This window comes from Tachypleus tridentatus, chromosome 6 (genome assembly GCF_004210375.1).
Source record: "Tachypleus tridentatus isolate NWPU-2018 chromosome 6, ASM421037v1, whole genome shotgun sequence".
In the NCBI taxonomy this organism is placed as follows: domain Eukaryota; kingdom Metazoa; phylum Arthropoda; class Merostomata; order Xiphosura; family Limulidae; genus Tachypleus; species Tachypleus tridentatus.
The window spans coordinates 58,100,701-58,127,032 of NC_134830.1; the positions used below are offsets into that span (position 1 = coordinate 58,100,701).

General features: G+C 30.6%; 1 protein-coding gene across 1 annotated transcript in view; it reads right to left on the reverse strand.

The window, feature by feature from the left end:
• Positions 1–313: 313 nt before the first annotated feature.
• Positions 314–26,332, reverse strand: part of ND-75 (NADH dehydrogenase (ubiquinone) 75 kDa subunit) — a 36,615-nt gene continuing 10,596 nt past the window's right edge. The window contains exons 7-19 of the mRNA XM_076504977.1: positions 24,172–24,236; positions 22,500–22,763; positions 21,842–21,941; positions 19,034–19,183; positions 12,423–12,482; positions 9,987–10,072; positions 8,160–8,355; positions 7,419–7,481; positions 6,983–7,138; positions 5,229–5,382; positions 4,338–4,513; positions 2,135–2,269; positions 314–1,639 (exon numbers count right to left, since the gene is read on the reverse strand). Coding sequence (XP_076361092.1) covers positions 1,490–1,639; positions 2,135–2,269; positions 4,338–4,513; positions 5,229–5,382; positions 6,983–7,138; positions 7,419–7,481; positions 8,160–8,355; positions 9,987–10,072; positions 12,423–12,482; positions 19,034–19,183; positions 21,842–21,941; positions 22,500–22,763; positions 24,172–24,236 — 1,755 coding nt within the window. The 3' untranslated portion in view covers positions 314–1,489. The remainder of the gene's footprint in view (positions 1,640–2,134; positions 2,270–4,337; positions 4,514–5,228; positions 5,383–6,982; positions 7,139–7,418; positions 7,482–8,159; positions 8,356–9,986; positions 10,073–12,422; positions 12,483–19,033; positions 19,184–21,841; positions 21,942–22,499; positions 22,764–24,171; positions 24,237–26,332) is intronic.

Here is a 26,332-nt window from a genome sequence, read left to right on the forward strand (position 1 = left end):
AATGATTTACATTAATCACAATGTAAAAACAAATGAAATACACTGTGTGTGTGTTTTCTTATAGCAAAGCAACATCGGGCTATCTGCTCAGTCCACTGAGTGAAATCAAACCCCTGATTTTAGCTTCATAAATCCGTAGACTTACTGCTGAGCTAGCAGTGGGCAAAATATACAGATATCTACCACAATAACCAGAATAACTTATATACGATAACATGAAAACCCAGCTGTAGTATGGAACATTTATTTACAGAATTCTTACCTGAAAACCAGTTGTTTTTACCTGACAGACTAAGTAATAAATCAATCTCTCTTTTCACTACCAAAACAAATTTATTTTTTCTTTTGTACTATACAACAAAGTACATGAAAGAAATCTTGGAAGTAAATCCTTTACCATGTGTGTGTGTGTGTGTGTGAAAATTTAAAAAAAAAAACACCTTCATATTATTTATTTCACATTCACCAACGTATTTACATGTTCTGGATTCGTTTTGCAGTTCTAATACTAGTTCTCGTAAAAGTTGAAGCTTTCTCCTTTAGAGGAAAAACATGCCACACCAGAATTTTATTCCCCGTACCTAGTGACCCAGGGCTTTAAACACACAGGACAGTAGGCAATGTTCATATTAAAACCAAAATATTACTTTTGCTTATACATATCTATAAACTAAGATTACAAACTGAAAATATCTCTTATCCACGAACAAGATTGATTTCTAATAACTTTTAAATAGCTTTTTCCTTTACACACCATTAAAATTTCGAATTAAACTTTTAAATCCTTTTATGCACACAGAAAACAATAAATAACAATTACAGTACCAAATAACTGCTCTAATTCTATTAACATTTATCTGGAGTTTGTTATTTTTGGGTACAGAAAAATGGTAAGTTACCTGAAGAAAAATTCAGTTTATTACTAAAACAGTTAAACGATGAGAATGACAACAAACACAATTTACTTTGTGACTTTAAGTAAATGTAGACTGTTAAGTTAATGTTTCAATATTCTAGCATCTATGATCATATCGAAGTAAGCATAACTGATAACCAGGCAATTAAATTACAGTTATCCCCAATAAACATTAGCATTCTCTAACACTTCTATTCCTACGTAACCTATCTCTTTGAAAATGCTGAAGGAGGAAACACAGAAATCTAAACAAAAAGTTAGAACCAAGGTGAAATTCTCACCAATGTACTCCTTAATTCACTGAATACTCTTCGATGTGAGAAATAAGTTTTGAAATTTATTTTATTTGTAAGTAACAACAAAAAGAGCACAGTTGATTCCAAGAAGAAATACATGACATTATCATCAATTAAACTGGTCTGCTGCTTCAGAAAAACTGTTTGATCCTAATGACCGTAGAAAATGTGGTTCAAATATGGATGCAGATTTTTCTACTTGCTCTAGGATTCAAATTTCCTGAACATAAAATATTTTGGTTTTGGTTTCAGTTTTTCAGAGATAATTGATACAGAGCTAGTTTCTTGTCTCCATCTGTATACTAACAGCATTCACACACTTGGCCATAGTAGGGGAGGCTCTGCTGATGGAGTCTGTCATGTAGAAATCAACCAAGGATTTCAACTTGGGTTCAAGAGGTTGGGATACAAACTGAAGCTGTACAGCCTGAAAATAGGAAAGAGATTACTACATTGATAGAAAAAAAATGCAATGTGGGTCTTTTTTTTTTAAGCTAAGAAATACACTACAAATCACCAGTAGCCACACAGTCAGCAAAGTCTGTCTGAACAAGATGGAAATAATTGGATCATTTTATTACATTTTAATTAATTAATCATTGAAGTAGGCTCATTATTAATTGACAGTAAGTACAAATAAAATTAACACCGAGTAACAAAAATTTCTTGGTCAATTATTCATTATCTTAACGTGACATTAAGAGACAGACAAACAATTTGTTTTAACCTTCAGGGATAGCCAAATCTAAGATTCCAAGTACATCAATCATTCAATAAAACTAACATTTTTCCTCACCTATCATTTGTTTTAGTCAGCACGTTATCACAATTCTGTAAAAATACATGATACATGCTCTCATAAACCTTCAGAAGAATTTGTTACAAATCTTGCCATACTATTAAATAAATTAAAAACTCTTACCTTGAACAGTTCTGACCCCTGGGCAAAATAATTAGCTTCTTCCACATTGCCAAACTTTGTTAGATGAGGGGCAATTTCTTCCAGTCTCTGGCGAATTTCTTCTAAACTATCATAATGCAGTTTCTGGCCCATGATCTGTAATCCAAAATACACAGTTTTCAATGACATAGTATTTCATGCTTCCACTAGAATAATCCAGGACCCTGATAATCCTGAGAAAATTAAATTTTACAGAGGGAATTGTCCTCTTGTATATGTTAGTTTTAACATTTGGAAACAGGTGATGTTCAACTGAAATACATAATACTATGTTTAGTCTAACTTTTAATTTTACCAAAATTTAATTAAATTTTATGAAGTCACTTGTGACTCCTTACTTCAATTTTCATGTTTTTTTGTTGTTCTTTTTCTAATATCAATCATTTTCATCCTTTAAAATGTAATTCTTGTATTTAATGAATACAGTCCCAGTAGAGAAAACAAAACCCAACATTTATTTTTCTTAGTTCTCTTTGTTTTAATATGTTTGTCAGCAGGCTTTATGAACATAAACCTATTTCCATCTTGTGAACCTACATCATTCACAGTTATAACTAACTTGTACTATTGGCATCAGAAAATGAAACAATATTGTATGAACAAACCAAGGTAGACTTATGAAAGTTACATACTCTTCTAATCTATACAGAAATAATAACCTAAACTATCACACAGATTTATCTGCAACTTATGCAAACACATGTTCTAGGTGTAAACAGACCAGACTACAAACACTAAGGAATACCAACTTACACTTATGAACGTTACAATTTGTTTTTCTAATGTCACATAGATTTATATACAATTTATTTAGTTTAGGTAAAATACTACTCTAAACCTTATTTAATGCTATAGTTACAATAGTGTAATGATCTTGACAGCTAAGTTTACAAAACAGACTGTTAGTAAACTAGGATTATTAAGTTTTAATATATTTAATATTTTGTAATGATATTGACAAGTTCACAAATAAAGGTGTTGGTCCTGGAATTTTGTTATTTTGGTCCAGAAGTCCTTAGCTATAGGTCTCATTTTTTACTAGAGCTTCACCTAAAGTGAACCATTTTTAGTTTTTTGTCAATAACATTAAAAATGACTGATTTAGAAGGTGAAAGCATATTCAGCTACACAAGTATTGGTTAGGCCAAGCAAGTTATATTAGCAGTTTCTAGGTCAAATTGCCAAAAGAATCATATGGGTGGACAAATATTATTCATTATTCCCTGCCAACTTTCAAGCACAAGTTTGCTAAATTTTGTGAAATTCTCTTAATTAAGGAGTATTTTGCATCATGTGATATTACCTTAAATGGTTAGTGTAAACAGTAATGCTTGATAAGGCTGTATGGAGTGCATACTAGTGATGACAAAGAAATATTAATCTAGATTCTATGGCATTAAAGGAAATTGTTAACACTGTTTTTAACTGGAAAAACTATCACCATAGATTTTAAATTATCTGGTCCATTCAGAATAACAAGGTTCCAATTCTAAAGTTAATGTTGGTTATTATCGATTGCACTTTTTTGCCATAGTTTATTGGTGTGTATTGATAAAAAGAAATGATATCTAATCAAAACCCCTCAGATGTGAAAAAAAAAAAAAGGGACAGCCCACAAATAGCCCAAGTGTGCAAGTTAAAGGAATGAAAACAAAATTGGAGGCAAAACTGGTTGCTTCAATTATAGTATTGATATAATACTTTTACTGAAAATATTTATTCATTAGTTAGCTAGGCCAGGTATTTTGGGCCCCACCATCATACTGTTAGTTGAACAACAAATGGGGCCTGGCTATCTAACAGATGAATATTTGCTGAAAGGTTCTTATTGGCATCATAAGTATAAATTGTATGCCCAGTACTCTTTCTTTTGGCTACACCTTTATTCACACCTAAGGTATTTTTGTTTAGATTTAATATAATGTAATCAACTTCTATTTATCACCCAACATGATCTGATCTTTAATAACTTATTTAATAATCGTTTTTATAACGTGGTTTAGAAGCTGTTTGTTTGTTTTGTACAATATATTTTATTAGAGAACACAGGATTCAAACAAGTGGTCATAGATGAGAAAAAGTAAAGTAGGTGATGGCTTGAGTACAAATTTATCACTTTAAAAAAAAATTGGTGGAGGGATTTAGCAGTTAATTTTTAACAAACCTCAGATAAAGCTCGAATTATTTTCCAGTCTTCTCTGGCCATACCAGGAGGAGTGACAGCCACCATGGTTTGTTGAGCACGGCCTTCCATATTAACATATGTTGCTTGCTTTTCAGTGTAGGCTGCTCCTGGGAGGATCACATCAGCAATTTCTGCACCAGCATCTCCATGGTGACCTGAAAATATACAGGTATACAAAGTAACCCTTAACAAATGTCATTCGAAGTACAAAGGATGTCATCATTGGCCTTAATGATGGCATCCTTTTTCCTTTAGATCCATTACATTACTTCCAAACAATAACTCCCTCAGGATAAACTGCAGTGTTGCCCTTGTTTTGTTTTTGCCATACATATATTAGTAATCTCAGCTAATGTGTCTCTAATCTCACAAATTTCAATTTTGAATTTGCCAGAACTGTTGAACTATGCCAAATGCATTACACAGCTCAAATTCTAGTTTATTACAATTTTGGTTAAAAGTAACAATTTTCTGTGTTTTTAAGTATTAAAGCTGGATGACACACAATGTCAGTAGAACTCAAACCCACGAATACCTACTGAACAGATGCTTTATCCACCTAAGTTACAACCTCTTGAGTCCACGAAACAACAATGCAATAAGAGAACTCATACCAGACATTAATTATTTTGGATAAAAATTAGGAAAGCAAAATCAAAAGCACTTTAGGTACAAGCCTAACAACTTCCATTCTTGCTGGTAAAGTACCCTAAAAATATGAACTCCTAAGTTGTAAACAATCTAATAACAACTAACACAAACATCAAGAATAGTTATTAGTAGATTAAAAAGGAAAAAAATCTACTAAAAATATGTTTAAGATAAATAACAATATTTACAATGAAAAATACCCAAAACATATTTTATTACCTTGATATATTATAAAACAGTCATCGGGCAAATCATCTTTAGTAACTGCTCCCTCATCAGCATCGAGGAGGTACAAAACTTTTGGAGGATGTTCACGAATATAATTAACACCAGCCTTGTATCCAACATCTAAAGCTGCTACTTGATTGGCTACCTAAGCAGGTATTTTTAATATCTATGAAAATCACAAACAGATGATTGCAATAATATCATATTAATTTTAAAACAAAATATTTCAACACATAAATCTGCATAATACAAATTTATACAAACCAAGTGTTTACAAAGAAGTATAATTGGAAAAACCAAGTTTATAAATACTATTTTTCTAAATAAAGTTTGATTTTTTAAATCCTAGGGTAGTTCTCTATAGTGTTTCATGTACTTAAATTAAAACGTTTAATTAAATTTATGTCTTAAATCCTTAGGCTACAACCCATTTCTCAAGTGTAATTTTGTGTGTAATTGAAAAAATAAATTTTCCAACACTAATTTGTCAGTCAGTTTCTCCGTTACTGAGAACCACTTAGTTCAATTTGTAAATATTTATGTTTTGATGAAGAAATGGAAATACAAAAGAAGATAGGAAGTACATGAAACAATTATCATATGAATATCTACTGCAGATTCAGGCCTATCAATGAGCATTATTTAAATCGTAGAACATCACATACTGTAATGATTTTCATCCAGAACTGATATGGATTTGATGGTTATGATCATGGCCCTAATGATGACATCCTTTTTCCTTCAGATCCATTAGATTACTTTCAAATAAAAACTCCTCAGGATAAACTGGAGTGTTGCCATAAGTTTACTACCACAACAGATTCTCATGCAGAAATTTACTTGCTGGCATAAGTACAGCCACTGTTAAACTCCTTGGAAAAAGTGAATTTTTATGAAGTCCTCTACGCTACACATATATCTGGCCTGAAATAGCTACAATACAATATAAAGGACACAGTAAAATAGTTACAGTTTAAAACATTCTGTGTGCATTTTGGGTATACAAAAACTACATAAAGGAGTCAATGCATTGCTTTTCTCTTTGAAATTAATGCCATCGAAACAGACTTCTTAACAATGCAATTGTTTTCTTTGTTGTTACTTTAAGTTCATCTTCTACTGCAGTTGTCACACAGTGATCGCCTGATTATCGACTGACATTCAAATTTCTGCATGAAGTCCATTCCCAAGATGCATTCTTCCTCATTTTCAATTACCCCACTCATCATGTCCTGTAAGGGCATTTCCATGTGGGTGAATTCCAACTTTCCTCTTGCTGGAACATTAATACCACTTGCTCTTTGTACCAATCCATCCTCTTGCTTCCTCTCTGGAAGATATTCCAGCTTCCATTACACCAGCTCAGACCAATATCAACTAACAGTTGTTTTCATGTACTTTGTTCAGTTATCCTAGTTCTGAAGAGCAAACGAATAATAAGTTTACTACCACAACAGATTCTCATGCAGCTAAAATGTTTAATAAAACCTTTGTCCTAAATCTTTATGTCACTACCTATTTCTTAAAATGGATCTTAAAAGTTATTTCATGTAAAATACCTTCAAGTTTGAACCCTTATGTTCCAAATGAGAAACAAGAACAAAAAATAAATAAATAAATAACTAGTGGTATGTAACTCCCACCCACACATGAAATAAATACAAGATAAATTTTGTGCATCAAATCCTGTACAGAGTTAACATTTGAATAACATATTACATAGAAACAATTACAAGAACATTTACCCTGTGCAATACGTTAAACACTTTCCAGTCAGGTCCCACCTTAGCTTGGACTTTTTGGGCTATCTGACTTACAGCACTGTAAATGGCAGCACCATCAGGTCGTTGAAGCATAATGCTCCCAATAACCACAATGGGTTTCTGGGCTGCAGCAAGAGCCTAAAACATAAAAACTGGATTAAGATTTACTTCTCTCTCTCCTTGTTTCTTTCTTATGTCAATACTCCCAAAAATATTACATTTCTCATTACATTTTTCTACACACAAGAAGGATACAAAATAAATAAACAATACATTAAAAATATCAAAAACGCATACAAGAAACAATACCAGTTTTATTCTTCCATTTGGAACTCGTAAGCTAATTTTTATAAATCATTTTACAAGATCTACATTTATAAAAGTACTTTGTTTTTGTTATGTTTTATTCAAATCTCACTTTGCTGAAAGGATGTTTGTCTTCTGCAATATCTTTCAAAACAGTGGGCGAGTCTCCAAGATGCTGGAAAAGTACAGAGAAATTAATCAACTAGAAGTATAGATTACACTACAAACTGTTTGAAACAATAACTTGAACATTCGCAAGCTTAACTAGTAGAAAAGTGGTGTCACTTTGTTTTTTAATTTCAAATATGTTTGTACAAAATTAATAATGTGTCTTGGGTCTTACTTCAGGTTGTCTTAACTAAACAGTAGAACCTTTGCTATAAACAAGCTTGGAATTTATAAATTATCAGAATTTTTTTCTTTTTAAGGACAAATTACTTGTATTCTTCTTGCCAAAGATTTTAAAGATTTAGACACTGAAAGTGGAAAACATGATAAAAGCTTTCAGCTTATTTGAATATTACTAAAATAAAGTAATATACCTTTAAACAATTTACAACTGTTTTATTCTGAAATTTTTAAACTGGATACAAGAAATCTTTGAGATTTTTTTTTCTGCATTTAAATGTTAGGGTCCTTCAAAACTTTCTTTGATTAGGCTCATGTTATTCATAACTAAAGCTATAAACTGGTAGTTTTTCTGTAAAATAAATTTCTGTTGAACTACATTACCACACAACCTGTGGATATATCATTTCTACATATACTAATAACATTTGTAAAGGACATACAAAAATGGAATTTGATCAGATATAATATACTTTCTTCGTTACTAACAATAGACAGACATTACCTCATACTCATACTTAAGGTCAAGCTTAGGTCCAACTAAGGCTACTTTAAGTTCATTATGAATCCAGCATTTCCTGATAAGTGCATTGAAGAGTGTTGCTTCAAGCCGAGGGTTGGTACCAATCAGAAGTATTAGATCAGCATCTTCTACACCTGCTATCTGGGTGTTGAAAAGGTAGCTAGATCGAAGATCGGTCCTATAAATGGTAGATAGCATTTAGTTTCTAAATACAACAGTCACAGTTTATAAAAACTGACCCCAGCAAAATGTATTACAATGTTTAAAAATGTAACACTTCCTTTTTTTTAACCAGTTTCCAACAAGACTTCACATGAATAAGGAAAAGGCTGTTTATTTTTATAAATGTTTAAAAAATCCATAAAATTCTTTAAGGAAACAGTTAAAATTTAACAAGACATGAAAATACTAATTAGTGTTTTTACTTTTACAACCTCAAAGAAGAAAACTACAAAACTTAAACAAGGTTTGTGATCAGCTAGCACCACAGTTAGATTTCAAGTTGATTTATGACTAGCTTACACTGTAATACTAATCTTACAAATGGTTTGTGAACACTTAGTACAAGACATTATGTTATTGATCAACTGTAAAAACAAATTACTGTTTGACTTCTAATTAACTTGAACACTTTAAAGTTTTTATTTGATTGTGACTAACTTATATACTACAGTTACACAGCAGACTTCTGACTGGTTTGTAAGTTATTTTATATTTAGCTCAAATGTTAAAGTCCTCGTATTAGTTTGTGACTAAGTATCACTGTAAAGATAAGTCATTTTACTCTAAAAATGTTAAAATCATACCCACAAATAAACAACTATTTTTGAAAACAAAGAAGGTAGTTACTTTTACACATGGTATAAGAACAATTGAGTCAAACAGTATCAGAAAGTTATAAAATACAATAAAATAAGAAGCAACTGCTTTACAGAAATTAGCACACATTTGTTATTTTCTGGACTGATAGCTGATCTAAGAATGAGTTGATTCAACTAGTAGCAAATGTTCCAATATATTTAAATTAGAGTTTTAATGCATTTTGAAACAGACAAGTATAAATTTGTGCTTTCTTGACTAAGCAGGTATTTTTATGGGTTTTTTTTTCTCCCAGAAATCAAGCTCAACTCAAAAATCACAAACAAAAATTGTTTTGTTTGAACTAACAATTCAAATAGAAATACCTAGGAATTTACAAGTTTTTTTTATGAATTTAACAGCCCTTGATATTGAAATGAATTAATCTTTATAACCAATTTTTAAGTATATTCAAGATACTTTAATAATATAAGGAAATATGCAAAATAATTCTCACCTACTGGCAAAAATGGACAAATTTCTTTTATCTACTAATCTTTGCACAGATTAATTTCAAATTCCATTACTATTATTTATAATATGCTATAAAATTTCTAGTATACACAGTTTTAACACTTGGTTGTAAGAAAGTACATGATCCTTCTTCTATAGTTGTATCTTTACATTAACAATAGCAATAATAAAGTAAATTAGAATGAATAATTGGATTAAAACCTAAAGGTCAACCAAATGAAAATACTATACTAGCCCTGATGAAGCCACAATGGTGGAAAGTTGGCTGAGATTAAAAAAAATAATTTCATTATTATTATTATCTGGAGAACAAAGGTCGTTTTTTCTAACTATATTACAGATTGACAACTACACCTGCAAACTCACACAAAATGTTGCCTCTATCCTTCTTGACAATGAAACAGAAGTGCAACACTAAACAGAGTGGTTGAATTACTACAGTTAGCAATGAAAAGCTTTGCAACTCACTGAACTCACCCTGAACCATCCATTGGAAAGATCTCTTCGGTACACAGTCCTTCACTTCCTATCCTATTAAGCAAGTCTTTCAAAGCCACCAGAGCCTGTTTGAATTTGTATAAACACACGTCTTTATGTTTCTTTCAAGGAACAATAAGGCAGTCTTCAACACTACTTCCATGATTTATAGAGCAAAACTTTTTTTTTCACAACATTATACCTTTAGCCAATCATGTTATCATCTGATGACTTAATCAAATTATTAAAAAGCACTGATGTTTGTTGCTAAGTGCAAACTACACAGTGGACTACCCATTCTCTGCCAACTGCTAGTATCAAAACCCAGTTTTTAGTGTTACAAGTCCTCTGGCTTACTTCTGAGTTACCAGATGTTATTTAGTATAATTGTTTGATACATCACTTTCAACTCTCACTAGCTTTTCTTCAATCCATAAAAAGAATTGAAAAAGTGTTTTCAAAATGGTGCCTTCTAATTTTAAAAAAATTGTACAATCTCTTGTTTTCTTTCCACATTCATTAGAAAATTTTAAATTCAGTAAAGTAAATTTACATTTATTTTGTGAATTTAATAGTTTCAAAACATATCATAAAAACATTAAACTGAAAATAAATTACTAATATTTCATCTTTTTAAATTAAATATTTGAGAAAATTTCTAAGACAATATACAAAGCACACAGGTTAATTATAGACAATATACAAAGCACACAGGTTAATTATAAACAATATACAAAGCACACAGGTTAATTATGAACAATATACAAAGCACACAGGTTAATTATAGACAATATACAAAGCACACAGGTTAATTATAAACAATATACAAAGCACACAGGTTAATTATGAACAATATACAAAGCACACAGGTTAATTATAGACAATATACAAAGCACACAGGTTAATTATGAACAATATACAAAGCACACAGGTTAATTATAAACAATATACAGAGCACACAGGTTAATTATAAGCACTAGATTTTTTTTCACAACATAGAAAGATACAATGTCAGGACATTAGAAGTTGCTTTTATTTCAGAAGAATGATGTTTACAACAGTTTTTCTTTGTTTCTTAAACAATATTCTCTACAGTTTATAAAATTTAGAAAAAAAATTCAGAAACACTAATTTCTCAAACATTCTGGGGAACTATTTATTAATAATACTGTGTTTTTGTCCTGTAAATCAATGTTTTATTTTAAAAATACTAAGATTTTCAACAAATATATTTTCCTTATTCATATATTCTTTTTAATGTTACTGAAATATTTTGAGCAGTTTCACTGAATTTTTGAGGATACATTTATATGCTCCATTCAAATACAATATCATATACTTCAAAGCTACTCGTACAACTTTCATTTCTTACAGTCACAGGACTGCCAAATCATAAAACATAGAAGCACATGCTGAATAAGTAACTCTGTTAAAAAATAACACTATTGGATGGAACATTCACTAATTATTACATTAAATAATTCAAGTAATAATTTGTAGCATCAACTTTTTGATGAAATTTACAAAAGAATGTACAGACAGTTGAAATTCATAAAAATCATTATACCTTCTATACGTTCACCATTTCATAGTTGTCTACATAACTGTAAATTGACGAGTGTCTTGCCTTTCTGAATAAACAATCCTTGTCTAAAATTTAGAATATTTCTGACATTACTCTGATAAAAGTGTTAGCACACAGGATTGCACACAAATGGCACAATGAATTTTAAAATAAAACCCCAAACCAAAGTGTTTATAAATAGTTGACTATTCTTCAGGAGAATAGAGGGTGATCGTTAAAGAGTGTAATGTACTGGTACGGACATCAATATCACTTTAGCCAAATGTTCCAAGTGAGTTGAGACTTTGCAACTAATCAGTCATAACTGAAGAAGCAGGTATCAGGTTTAGTTCATACAAATGAAATGTGTACATTACATGCAAGACATCACAGTAATAATAAATTAAACAGTTTTCATGGGATAAAAAACAAAATGGCATGGGAATTAAAGAAAATGATAATAAAAAGCAATGCACAGAAAATAATACCAATATAGAGAAACAGAAACATCAATATAAATAAAAGTAAATTTAATTAGAAATTTTGTTTGGAATCTTTTAAGAGGTGCACAAGTATTAACACAATCCTGGGAGCAACAGTTAAGCCAATTAGCACTACAATATTTAGCACTGTTATCCTATAAGTTCCTTTAGTTCCTCTGTTTCTGTTAGATGTAAAATTTGTCTCTATTTAAAGGAGTTCAAGTTCTGGGCCTTTTTAACTCTGATATTGTTCTTAACTATCTTAACAATCCATAACAAAAGATTGTATTGTTGAAATTATTCTTGTTATGAAGTACTGGTGAAATTCAATCAAATATTCCACATTAAAAATGATACCTTAAAAAATATAAAACTACAAAGTATTTTTACCTCAGCATCTGCCATTCCCCCAGCTATTGCTGCCACCTGTTGGCCAGGAACTGATTGTAGCTGCAAAATATATTATCTGAAATTTGATGATTTGATATTTAAAGCTGAACATACATTTATAAACTAGGTAGTTTTACTTCATTTACTGTCATATATAATATCTTGTGACTAAGAAATAAGTCAAAATTACTTAATTTTGATTGAAATAAAATCTACCCTACAATGAGTTTTAATTCTCCGAATACACGACTGGTTAACTAAAATAAAAGATTTGTCCATGAATATATTAAGCATGTTTTGAATAGTATGTGTGCAAAGTGATCTTCATAAAAAGGTTAAAAACACTTCATCACACTCAAATTTCTTTTGTGTAATCCCTAAGATCTACCTAAATACATTTCAAACATTTGTTTTCAAAAACTTTATACTTTATTTGTTATATTTTCTATCCTATCTTAAGACAAGAACAGTCATTCTAACTAATATACTAACCACAAAAAATAAAATTGAAATAAATCAAAATTACATTTTTCTTTTTTTTTTCTGGAACAACTTCAAATTGTAACAAGAAACTACATGTTTACTCCAAGTAACTTTAAGCTCATAACAGTATACGTCTATTTGTAATTAAATTTTGTTTTATTGTCCGTTTAATTACCCTATGAACCATGTCTAACTACCACCTGCACCATTATAATTGTAAACGATTCAGGAAACACATAGCTCCTGTTACACTATCAAATTACATTATCCATGAGCCACTAAGAGATGCTCGCATGAGTGCCTCTTGAAACATTTTTTTTATTACATTTATTTATTTATTTTACTCAATATAGTCTTAAATAACTTTAAAAAATCCCTATTTTTACATTTTAGTTACTGTTATAATAACAGATTAAAAACAAGCATGAAAAACAAGAAATAAAGTACTTACCTAATCCTTTTTTATTGCTGTAGATTCTCAATGACACTTAACCATACTTTTTTTTTATACTAAAGGTAGTAACACACTAAATGATTTCTATTTGATTAAACAATGCCCAAAGAGCATAGATTAATAACATACAAAATGTAAGCAACTTCCCATAACTGTAAAAATTTTTCTGAGTTTCTAGCTATGTGACAAAAGCTGTTACAAATTCATCCAAGCTGGTCATTAGCTTTCTCATGGAAACAGAGCTTGCACTATGGGTGAAATTGACAATCATCTGTTCAGAATACAACATTATATAGTACGTCATTTGATAAATGAAAACCTTGGCTTTCTATTGGTTATAGGTAATATATAACTAATCTTAAAGAGCAAACTATTAAAAAACACTGAAACAGATGATGTGACAAGTGGAGTCTGATTTTCTATTTGATAGCTCTGTAACCAAACAAAATTGAAGGCTATAAAAATTATGGTTTGTCTTAGCAATGATGATTTTGTAGTAACTTATGTTTAATTTCATACTTTTTGGAGGTGTTGTGGATAAAATGGAGAAGATCCCTAGAGAAAATGTGTCATGTGTCCCACTAGGGGATACTCAGGATCTTTTCATATATTGTTTTGTAGAATTGAGAATTTAAAACTTTTATACTATTAAAATATGGATTATTAGCTAAGATTTTGTGCTTTATTAACTTGTATGCCATGAAAAGGTAGGTAAGGTAGGTATTTCAAGTTTATTGGCACAAAGCTACTAGGCTATCTGTGCCAAACAAGATGTAGTACATTATAATGGTATATGGAAATGAAGATAAAAATACTTAAAATATGTAAAATTAAGACCTGCCAGGAAGACTGAAGCATAAAGTTCAAACTTGCTGTCAGTCACCTGATGTTGGCTTTTCTAGTCCAGGGTTCAGGTCAAAAGAAAATTAAAATGTGTAAAAGAAATCATGCCAAAACAGTGTACAGTCCAATAAAAACCTTAAGTTGAAAAGACCAATGGCTCTTAAAAATGTAAAAACATAAGTGAGGCAGCCAGTATCACCTATGACAGTGGCTAATGTCAAGAGCAAACCTATATTAAAAATATGTTTAAAATGGCATCGTCGTTCTTGGTTGTAACGACAGCATAATAATAAAATATGTACGATTGTGACCTGAGTGCCACACAGACCACACATTGGTGCATCAGTACCAGATAAAAGGAAGTGGTGAGTTAAAAAAACTGTGACATGTAGCCTAGCCAAAACAACTTCCTCCCTTCAATCTTTACAGAAACAAGATGGCCAAAGAACTAAAAAAGGCTTGATTTGAAAAAGCTTATTATTTCGTTGCTCACTCCAGGTCAACTGCCAACTGGTGTATAGTCATGTTTTGATAACTGGACCATAGTCCATGTATGGAATGGGGACAGTGGTGTAAAAGCCAGAGCAGATTGACTTTGCCACTCTGTCAGCTAGCTCATTCCCACGAATACGAAGATGACATGGTGTCCAAAAAACTGGACAGAGATAGATGATAGAGAGAGATGGGCCAGTTTGTTTTGGATATTGAAAAGTAAAGGATGGTAACTAACATGGAATGATGTCAGGGCCAAAAGACAGCTGAGTGAATCAATATAGGTCGTACAATTCGTATATTGCATAGTGTCAATGATTCAGGGCAAGAGAAATGGCATACAATTTGGCAGTGAACACAGAAACTGCAGAGGGGATTCTGTGTGCTACAACCGAACTGTAACAGACCATGGCAGAGCCTACAGAGTCACCTGATTTTGAACCATCTATATATATGGGAATGAATGGATTGTTTGAAAGATGTTCAGCAAATACTGGCCTTCCTCAGATGACTCAAAGATAGGTCACAGTTGGTGATAGTAATTAGCAATGGTGGAAAAGACCAAACTGTTGATACTGCTATGCTATTCAAAGATATATCCAATTTTCCTGATTGTGCCTGAATACGAAGGTTAAAAGAAACAATGGCAGATTTTCTATTATCAAAAAAGTGTGGCCCACTGAGGATGGAAAACACAACCCCAAGTCGGATGCTGTGGTAAAGAGCAAGGTTTGGAAGCATACATAAGAGACAGTTGTAAACGGTAAATATACAGAGGGGGTTCATGGGACTCTACATACAAACTTTGGACTGGAGAAGTACGAAAGACCCCAGTGCAAAGCCAAAGCCCTTGATGGTGGATAGGATCCAACATTTTCAGTGCTAAAGTTCTGGCAGAATCATAAACCATAGACCCAGAGTCAAGTTTGGATCAGATAAGGGCACGATAAATTTTAAGCATGGAGTATCAATCCTCTCCCCAAGAGGTGGAAGAGAGGACACAGAGGATGTTCAGTGCTCTTATACATTTGACACAAAGTTGCTTGATATGGGAAATAAAGTTTAATTTACAGTCAAATATAAGACCTAAGAATTTTGCCTGAGGGACAACAGGAAGTATAGCATCATCAATACAAAATTCTGGATCTGGATGAACACCCTGCTGGCAGCAGACATGTTCAAACAGTTTTAGGGAAAGAAAGCTGAAAACCATTTACTGTTGTCCACTTAAGTACATGATTGGTTGCAGTTTGTAGCTGCTACTCAATAAACCTCATGTTTGATGACTGACAGGAGATGTGAAAGTCATCAATGTAAAGACGATTTTGCAACTGTAAATGATAGCTGTTCAGTGATGGCATTAATCTTTATAATGAAAAGTATCACACTCACAAAACAGCCCTGAGGAACTCCAAGTTCCTGTGGGAAAAAATGGGGAAGTGTTGAGCCCACACAGACCTCGAATCAGCAGTTCATTAAAAAATGCTTGGTAAAAAGTGGCAAATTACCATGCAATCCGTATAAGTGAAGATCTCGCGAGATGCCATATCTCCATGTTGTATCACAAGTTCTCTCTAAATAAAAAGAAAAAGAAACAAGATGTTGTTTCAAAAAGGCTTCTCTGACTGATGTTTCAAGGCAAATTAAGTGATCTATTATGGAGCATTGTCTTCAGAACCCACACTGAGTGGGTGAGATAAGGTTGTTTGATTCAAGGAACCAAACAAGATAAGCATTAATCATCCTCTCTCAAGTCTTACCAAAACAACTTGTCAAAGCAATTGGACAGTAATTTGAAGGAATCTATGGATCCTTCCCAGGTTTAAGAACAGAAAGTACAATAGCTTGGCACCAAGCATCAAGAAAGACATTCTTCTGCCATATCCTGTTAAAGACAGCCAGGAGAATAGTAAGAGAAGCAGGAGAAAGGTGGTGTAGCATCTCATAATGTATATCATCAGGTTCAACTGATGTATTGCTAGACCGATGAAGCACAACTTTGAGTTCCACCAGTGTAATGAGAACTATGATATTTTTTTTCTAGACATCCCCTCTTCTTTTATTTAAAGATCCCTCCAAGAAGTACAAAATTTAACATAAATAACACCATGTAACAAAATTTTTACTTGTTCTTGTTCCTGGGCAGAAAGTGTCATTTCCCAATTGCTTATGCCGAAAGTAAATGGAAAAGACCTATTTTTCACTTCAAACTTGGCTTTTGTGACCTGAGAGCATACAACAAAAACATGATGGGAGACTATTTGGGGGCTGATACATGAAAGTGATTTACATTACCGTCGCAAATCTCGAAAACTATTCACTTCTAAACATTTTTATATAACTTTAGTATAAATACATGTAAATCATGATTCATATGTTGTTTTATTCAGACCTTATGTAAATGAAAATGTGCAAATTTGCCTGTTTTTACATAGAAAATAGGTTAATTTCTAAATTTTATAATCCAGGTCATAAAAGCAAAGTTTGAGGGAATAATGGTCATTTTCTGTACTTTTACAACATAAGCAATTAAGAAATAACACATACTATCCAGGAACAAAATGTGTGTTACATAGTATTATTAGTGTTACTTGTTATAATGTTGTCATTGCTCAGATATTGCATAAGTTTTATAGCCTTCAATCTTATCTGGTTACAAAACCATCAAATAGAAAATCAAACTCCTATTACCATGCTTACCTATCACATCCTCTCTTTAAAAAATGGCCAATAATTCTCTATACTATTCAATACTATATTATTTATAACCAATAGATGCCAAGGTTTTCATTTATAAAATGATGTATCACACTGTTTTCTGTAAAGAGAACTGTCAATTTTACTTTCACGTAAAGCTTTATTATCACAGAAAACACATCGACTTGCTTAGATGAATTTGTAACAGCTATTGTCACATAGTTAGAAGGCCAAAAAAAAAACACTAATTGTTATGGGGCTTTCTTTGATCTTTACATGTTATTACTCTGTATTCTTTCTCGCATGATTTAATTATTTAAAAAAATATTTAATGTACAACTACTTTTATAACAAAATTAGGGTTAAATGTAATCAACAGTTGAGAGTCAAAAAAGAAGGCCCAGGTAAGTACTTTTTTTATTCATTATTTATTATTACAAAAGTAACTAAAATGTGAAAAACAAGTACTTTTTTAGATTATTTAAGATTGGATTAGGCAAAATGAATATTATAATAGAAAATTTTCAAAAGGTAAACATGTGAGTATCTTGTGTAATGTAATTCAACAGCATAACATAACTTTTGCATTTAGTAAGATATTCACAATTTATAATGTTATGAATAGTATTTAGATATGGTTCAAAAGGCAAAAAAAGTCTAACATTTAAATATACATAAATGTATACCATTAATAACTAAGCTATCAAGGATAAACAAATGTAGTTTCATGTTACAATTTGAAGTAAGTCTAGAAAGAAAAAAAGGGTAACTTAGATATATTTTGATTTTTCTTTTTGGTGATTACAAGGTCAGTCAAAATTACCAATCTAGTATAGAGTTAGGGTAAAGAACATAACAGATAAAATATAAAGGTTTACTTTAAAAAAAATTGAAATTTATTTAGGAAGTTGTACAGATTATGAAAATGAAAGTTGAAATTTCTGAGATGAAAAGTATTTTAACCTTTTTATAGAAAAGACTATATACATATTCACTGACAAATCTCTAGAAAATTACTTCATTACTTTGTGTACAAAAGACTTGTAATAAGTACTAAAAGTCTTCCTAATCTTGTAAAGATACACAATGTATTAACCCTTAAACAGCAGCCATCATCACCTGACACTGTTACCTACAACACTGCTGCTGTTTAAGGGTTAAAAGTTACTATATGGAATCTATACAAGTACAAAATGATTATGAAGCCAGTCAAACCAACTGACTTCATAGTGAGAAAGTTAAAGTGCTTTTATACACTCAGTTTTGTTGTAATCCACTACTTATGCATAGAAGCACATTTGATAATATAAAAGTAAACTGACAAACATGGAACTATAGACATAATGAAGTTTTATTTTGGTGAATATACTAGATGTTTCGACCTGAAAAATATGGATCAAAACATGTATCATGTTCCACAATATATAGCTTCATTAATCTTATAAATCACTGTTTACCAATATAATGGTAATCTATTAAATAAAATTATCTGTTTTACTGTAAAGCCACATTGGTTTATCTGCTGTATTCACCCTGGGAAATCAAACCTCAAATTTTAGCAATAAGTACATAGACCTACCACTATGCAACAATAAATGTAGAAAATATATTTCTGAAGTATAATAAAAAGCTACAAACACACCTTCTGTGCTACTTTTACTAATGCATCTCCCCAGTCACAAGGTTCCAAAATTCCCTCTTTTGATTTACACATAGGTGAGGTTAGTCTCTGACGCTTCAGACCATCGTAAGCAAACCTTGATTTATCTGATAACCATTCCTCATTAATATCCTAAAAAATGCAACAGAAAAACTATTCAGGCTTCTTTATTTACTTTATACAATATATCAAATGATTCTTATAATTAGCATGCAAATAACTTGATGAAAAACTTCCTATTCTGTGTGAAACAAATTTATTTACAAACTAAAGTTGAATCTTATAATGTATATTTTCCTATTGAATTACATAATTACTAATAATAATTATGAGTTATATACAAGAAAAGTTTTTCAACACAGTTTTGGCAAAAGCAAATTTTGTAAAGCAGTATTAACAAGACTATGTAACAGTCAGAAAATAATCCATGAAACTTCAAAATCACCAACATAACAGTTTCAATGTTTTAACATTATCTGAGCAAAAGAAAATCTCCATTTCTAGGCTTACGTAAGGATTTTTTTCTAATTTTTTTAATGTATAAAAAACTGGGCAAATGCACTAATGAACACTAGTAAGAAAATATGATTACTTGAAACAACCATTCAATGGAAATAATTATCTAACTGCTAAGAGCTACAGCTTAAAAATAGATGAACAAAGACTTTTCAGTGCTTACTTTTGGGAAGATTTTATTGCAATATATATTTAAGGCAGTAAAAAGTGTTGTAATTTACTTCATAAGGAAAACCATTAAAATATTAATATTTGGATGAACTTGTGGTTATACAATGATCCAGTAATGGCAGGTTTAAAGTAACTGTAAAAGTAATTTGTAGTGTGAGTAGATTTATTAGTCAAAATAACTGTAGCCAGGTCAGAAATCTGTATTTCTTCTAATGCATTTTAACCCCATGCATACAGGGAATCAAAGTATGCACAACATCACCTTTTAACATAGTTACATTCAAATGTAATTAAACTAACTTTATACGATTGGCATCAAAACATAATTTATAATTTAAATTTTTATTTGACCAAAGTTTTCATTTCTTACTTTCATAACAATACTTAAACTTATGGATATGAGTAAAACCAATTTCCTTGACCCTGTAACCTTCAGTTAACCATGAAATATGACGTTTCAAGTAAACATTACAACTACACTGTATAACAAAGAGTTCTGAAAAGTATTTTTTCTAAAGATTTGTGACTGTGAAGTTACAAAGCCTTTACTGAGACAGTCTGAGTGGAGGTGACTTCATGTTAAAATGAAAATATTTTCATATTAGTTTCCATTTGATTTGCATAACCTGTAGAGCCTCCTAACTGAATATTAACAGCTTTTCTTTCATTAAAACATGTTACATTACATCCCATTTTCTCTACCCTAACAATAACTGAAGAAAAATATAAAATAAGATAAAATTAAAAACACTTTTTTTTCCTAAAATGAATGCAGATTGTAACAGAAAATTATAATCATTTATCTTTTAACAACGTTTCACATCTACTTTAATTTCATTACTTTGAATCTCGTCTAACAAGAGTGATAAAGCAATAACATAACAATTAGGTGCTTAGTGCAAGTTAGTTAAACATATTCTCAAGCTGCCTCTGCAGGTAAATCATGTAATAGTAGCCCACAAGCATTCCTCAAGGAGAAATGTTTCTTTTTTATCATTTACATTTTCTTCATAGATACACTAACAAGTTTCTAATTTCGACATTTTAGTTATATGTATTAAAAATACACAAAAAGAAACAAGTGATTTAGGACCTATTTTAGATTTGAAGTGTTTTGCAGTTAGGTGCATTATTTTAAAAGCTCATTTATTTCTTGCAATATTAGTTGTCCAAAAACAAGTGTTCAAAGTACAGTGAAACCATAAAAGTAATAAAAGCAGATCCAAAAAGTTGGAAAATACCGAGATAAAATTTTGTAATTATCTGTTACAATAAGCAATTATTCTACAGAAAGAAAAAAGGCATTTTTTTTATTTCATATTTTTCAACTTTTTCATTACAAACACATTTATGATTTCAGCACAGATAAGTGTTAAATGTGACAAAGTATTAAATTTTACTGAAAAAAGAAAAACCTTTCATTATTCAGTTGAGAGGATTTAGGGGTTAGGCAAATTAAATTTGAAAACTGAGAAATAAAAAGTATTTTTATTCTTAGAATGAATTGAGGAGTGAATCAGATTTTCAGTAAAAGCTTCATAAATTCACAAACAAATCTATAGCAAAAACAATCTATTAAAAACTGAAATTGTTGTGTAAAATGGTCTTGCAATGTTTACAAAAAAAAACTGGCCAGGTTTAACAAAGATACACTTAGCACACTCGCAGGTACAGTATTGAAAGTTTCATAATTACGAGATCAGTCAAAATGACCAACCATGTATAAATAGAAAGAATACAGCATGTTATAAAACTGGTCCTACTGGTACAAAATGTACACTACATTTCAGAAAATAATGATAAAATACAACATAATTCATACAAATTCACTCAAAGTAATCAGCATACCACTACCATTCATCACTTTCATAAATTAAATCTCATGACCAACAATTGTAGAGCATGATTTTTTTTTATTATTATTATTTCAGTTTACTTAATTTATCTTATACGTAATGTGAACTTTATTTGGCATACTTATTTTTGGATTAGTTTCATAAGCCTGTAAATCTACACAATATATTTTCAACCTCCAAACCCCAATAATAAATATTCTCATTTTTATAATAATCATCCATACAAATCAGGAATGTAACTTCTCACCTCATTCATCCTAGGAAGAATCCTAAGCACTTCTCCTGTCCTGCTACTGACAACAATGTTTGATCCAACTGCATCCATAACATCTATACTCTCAGTTTTCCTATACAAACATGACAGGTATTTTTAAAGTAGAAAACAGTTATCCATTAATATTAATTAAAAACTAATACACAGTGACACTTGTATTTCACCATATTAGAAAAAGGGAATTCTTGATGAAGACAACTTTTGAGGATCTTCTAAGTAAAATATTTATTTTTATTCCTTATAAGTAATGTTTCAAACACTGTTAACCACAGTCCCTTTCTGCTGACTCTAGACAGTTACGTTCCTGCATACCCAGCTAGCACTCGTCAACATGCGTGTCGTATGTTCCCTCAAGCTCATCACTAATTTTTACACCTACTCCACCTGCAAGCTGTTTAGTTATAGCACTGATTTTGCAGATCCAAGAAAAGGATGTTAACGTTTTTTTTTTTTTTTTCAATGGTTTCTTAAAATGAGTCACCTTATACTTGAGATAACCCTATACCCAGGCCAATATAATAATTTTCTTAAGGATTGCAAAACAAACATTTGTTAGCATTTTTGAATAAAATCCATTAGTCCATGGTATTGAAGTAAAAACGACTACAAAAAGAAAAAAAAAAATGCAAACCTAGTTTCCCAAGGTCTGGCTGTAAATGCATATGGTTTTGAGGTAAGAGCTCCAACTGGACACAGGTCAATAACATTACCAGATAATTCTGACATGAACATTTTTTCAACGTAAGTGCCCACTTGCATATCACTTCCTCTTCCAGTTGTTCCTAGGTCATCCACTCCACAGATTTCACTGGCAAACCGGATGCAACGAGTGCAATGTATACATCTGGTCATGATGGTTTTGATGAGAGGTCCCACGTTTTTGTCTTCAACAGCTCTAAAAATAATAAAATTTATGCAAGGATTTAAATTTCAAACTTACACTAACAGCAGTAAAAACACTGATTTCAGTCATATATATATATATATATATATATCCTGTGGATCACTGTAACTTCATTCTAACAACCCCATCCACTCCTCCCACCTACCCATCCCAAAAAATATAACAGAATTCATACTCCAGTTATAGTTAACACTTAAACCCAGTTGATTTTAATTGAACAATTTTAACAGGAAGTGTGATGAATAACTTAATAGTCCATTCTATGAATCGTGTCTGTCACAGGTTCCCATTATATGGTATTTGTGTGTTACTGCATAAATATATATTTGAAGAATATTTTTTTTATTTATTAATGCATAAATCTATATAAAGAAACATCAATGTGTGTTCTTTATAAATTCCACATTTCTTGGTTAGCACTATACTTGAAATAGTGATACAGGATAAAATGAGGAAGGTCAAAGGGGTTGGACTCCCCATCTAATTTCTGAAAAACCAATGTTATATATACCTCTCAACATTAGAATCAACTATCTAACCAATATTCTTAGAATTCTTGAGAACAATATTTCTTTCTTTTCAGTATTGGCATCTTTATGTATTTTTATTATGTTAAGAAAATAAAAATAGAAGCAATTTCATAATATTTTTTTACAAACAAGTTTTTATTTCACCCATTCAACAGAACAATATACTCCAGCTAGGGTACAATATACATACAAAAAAAAGCATATACAATAATGTTGATATATTTATTGTATTACTTATTCATTTTATTATTTCAAATTCATAAATGTAACAGTTCAAATCATATTTTATCCATCTTTGAAATCAGATTCCTCAAGGTTCACAAAACCAGCACCAAGCAGATTGAGCTTTATCATAATAGACCACTGAGAAAAACATGATAGTAAAAATAGTATTCCTGCAAACATTTTAAACATTTTGTAAACATTAATGAAACTATTCCTGCTTATGTATTAATAATTTTATAAATGCTAATTAAAATATTTCTGTTGTTATATTAATAACTGTGTAGACACACAAGTAGAGATAATATAACATTCCTTCTGATATATTAATAATTGTGTGCATTCTCTTACTTTCAGGACAAAAAAATATTACATTATAAAGTTTAATTATCATTTTAAAAAATGTTAATCACCTTACACAACTCTTTATTCAAAATATATTAAAAATATAGAATACTTATTTTGAAAAATACAAGATTATTTCCGTCTCTTTGAAAAAATAAAAATTCTATATATTACCAATTCTAAGTTATAAAATCAGAACAAAATATCTCCAACTTTGTCAAAAAGTGATTTTCTAAAAATGGTACAAAGTGCAATAACTGTTTAAACAGACAAATTATGCATTGATCAAACATCCTTTTTACCTTTTTCCAGTAAAATCAATGTCCACAAACCTACTGCGATCACTTCCAAAGGCCATTGACTGGTCCTGGTGTAAAAACAAGAATAATTATAATCAAAAAAGTAAATAGAATAAATTATAATTGCTTAATTGAATATTTCACAAAGTAGAAATTAGAGAATGTTTAAAAACTTTAGAAAACAGATATAACTTGCATAAAAAAATCACTTCTATAAGTTCAATTTGTAAGTTTTGACTAAGAAATACATCTGTGAGAGATGGAATTGAGAGTTTTTTTATTCAGTATCAAATTTTACTTTCAAATGTGTTATTATAGTGTTATGACCCATTTATTATAGTAACAAAAATATTACACTAAAAAATGTTTTAAATGACAAAGTAGTACACAAAATTTCTCATTTGTATACTGATCTAAAACTATTAATTTTTAAATATTCACTATTGTATGTTCTAAAATGAAGATCATCAGAAAGGTTTATCTTTTACACTTAAGAGTTGCTCTCCTCACGAAAAAGTGCAGACACCAAAATTATTTAAGCAACTGATAATTTATCCCATTTTTCTGATGATAGGTTAATTTTTGGGTATTATATGTAGTTCTTTAGTTGACCTTCAAGATTCAAACATTGAACAAGCTTTGCTTTAGTTTCATATTAACTAGAGTAAAATCAAAGCATAAAAAAAACTTTACAAAAATAATAACATTCTGAGAAGTCTTATTTACATGAATTCAGCTAATTACAGCAAATAGAAAAATATAATTTGGTTTGGTTTGAATTTCGCACAAAGCTACATAAGGGCTATCTGCAATAGCCATCCCTAATTTAGCAGTGTAAGGCTAGAGGAAAAGCAGCTAGTCATCACCATCTACCGCCAACTCTCGGACTACTCTTTTACTAACAAACAGTGGGATTGACCGTTACATTACAGTGCCTCCACAGCTGAAAGGGCATGCATGTTTGGTGTGACAGGGATTCGAACCCTTGACTCTCAGATTACGAGTCAAATGCCTTAATCACCTGGCCATGCTGGGCCAAGAATATAATTTAAAATTTAACATGTTCTTAAATCAAAAATGAATTTCCAACAATAGTTACCTTCTCTCTTACCACAGTTGAGTAATAGCAACAGACTTGGTATAATATACACAACCTTTTCTACACATTTGAACACTAATATTTGCATTAAAACTTTTAGTATAGCATCTGTATCTCCATAAAAATTTGTTTGTGAAAATAGAATGTTTCATTACTAGTCTCAGTGCAATGTGATTTTATGTCATGATTAAAAAAAAAAATCTATTGTTTGTCCAAAAATCTCAACTATTATTGCATAACCTCTAAAACCTCCAAAATACATTTCAAACATTTGTTTTCAGTAAGACTTTATATTTTGTTATTTTCTATACTCTAACTATGTGGGGTCTGTCATTTAACCAACCTCATAACAATAAAAAAAAATTAGAAAAATATAAATTATGCTTTTTTCTTGCTGGAATGACTAAATATAACACAAAATTTAAATGTTTAGTTGAAGTGCCTTACATTAATGCTACACTATATATATTATAACCACAAATTTTTAAGCCATAAACAAAACACATTAAAATTAAACAAAATACACTGGATATTTTTGAAAAAAGATCTTAGGGTACAAGCTATAACGTTGTATTATAATGTATCCTAGGTTTATAGTTGTTTTCATATTACCACACTTTTTCAAAATAACATCTAAACTTTATGTTTACAAGCATTATCTCTGTTTTTTAACAATACTTGGAATGTCTGATTATGAATAACATTACTTTAATAATATTTTGATGACAAACTTAAGTTTTGAGTTAAACTACTGGTGAATGTCCTTAACATACATCTGGAGAAATTCATGTTTATTGTTAACAAATGGTTAAACTCTGTGCATAGAATTTGTTGACAAGATATTACAGTCAAGGTATTCTAGCATACAGTACTATTTTTAACATTAAAATGCAAATGATTTTAGTGTATACAATGATGTACTTTGCAGAATTATTTGAATAAATTTATAAGCACAACTTCCTCTTAAATAAGAATCCTGTGAAACTAGCCAACAAATGGATATTATTACTTACTTGTTAATTCTCTATGCTGGCAAGCATTGAAAATAAAATCCATTAGTGGATA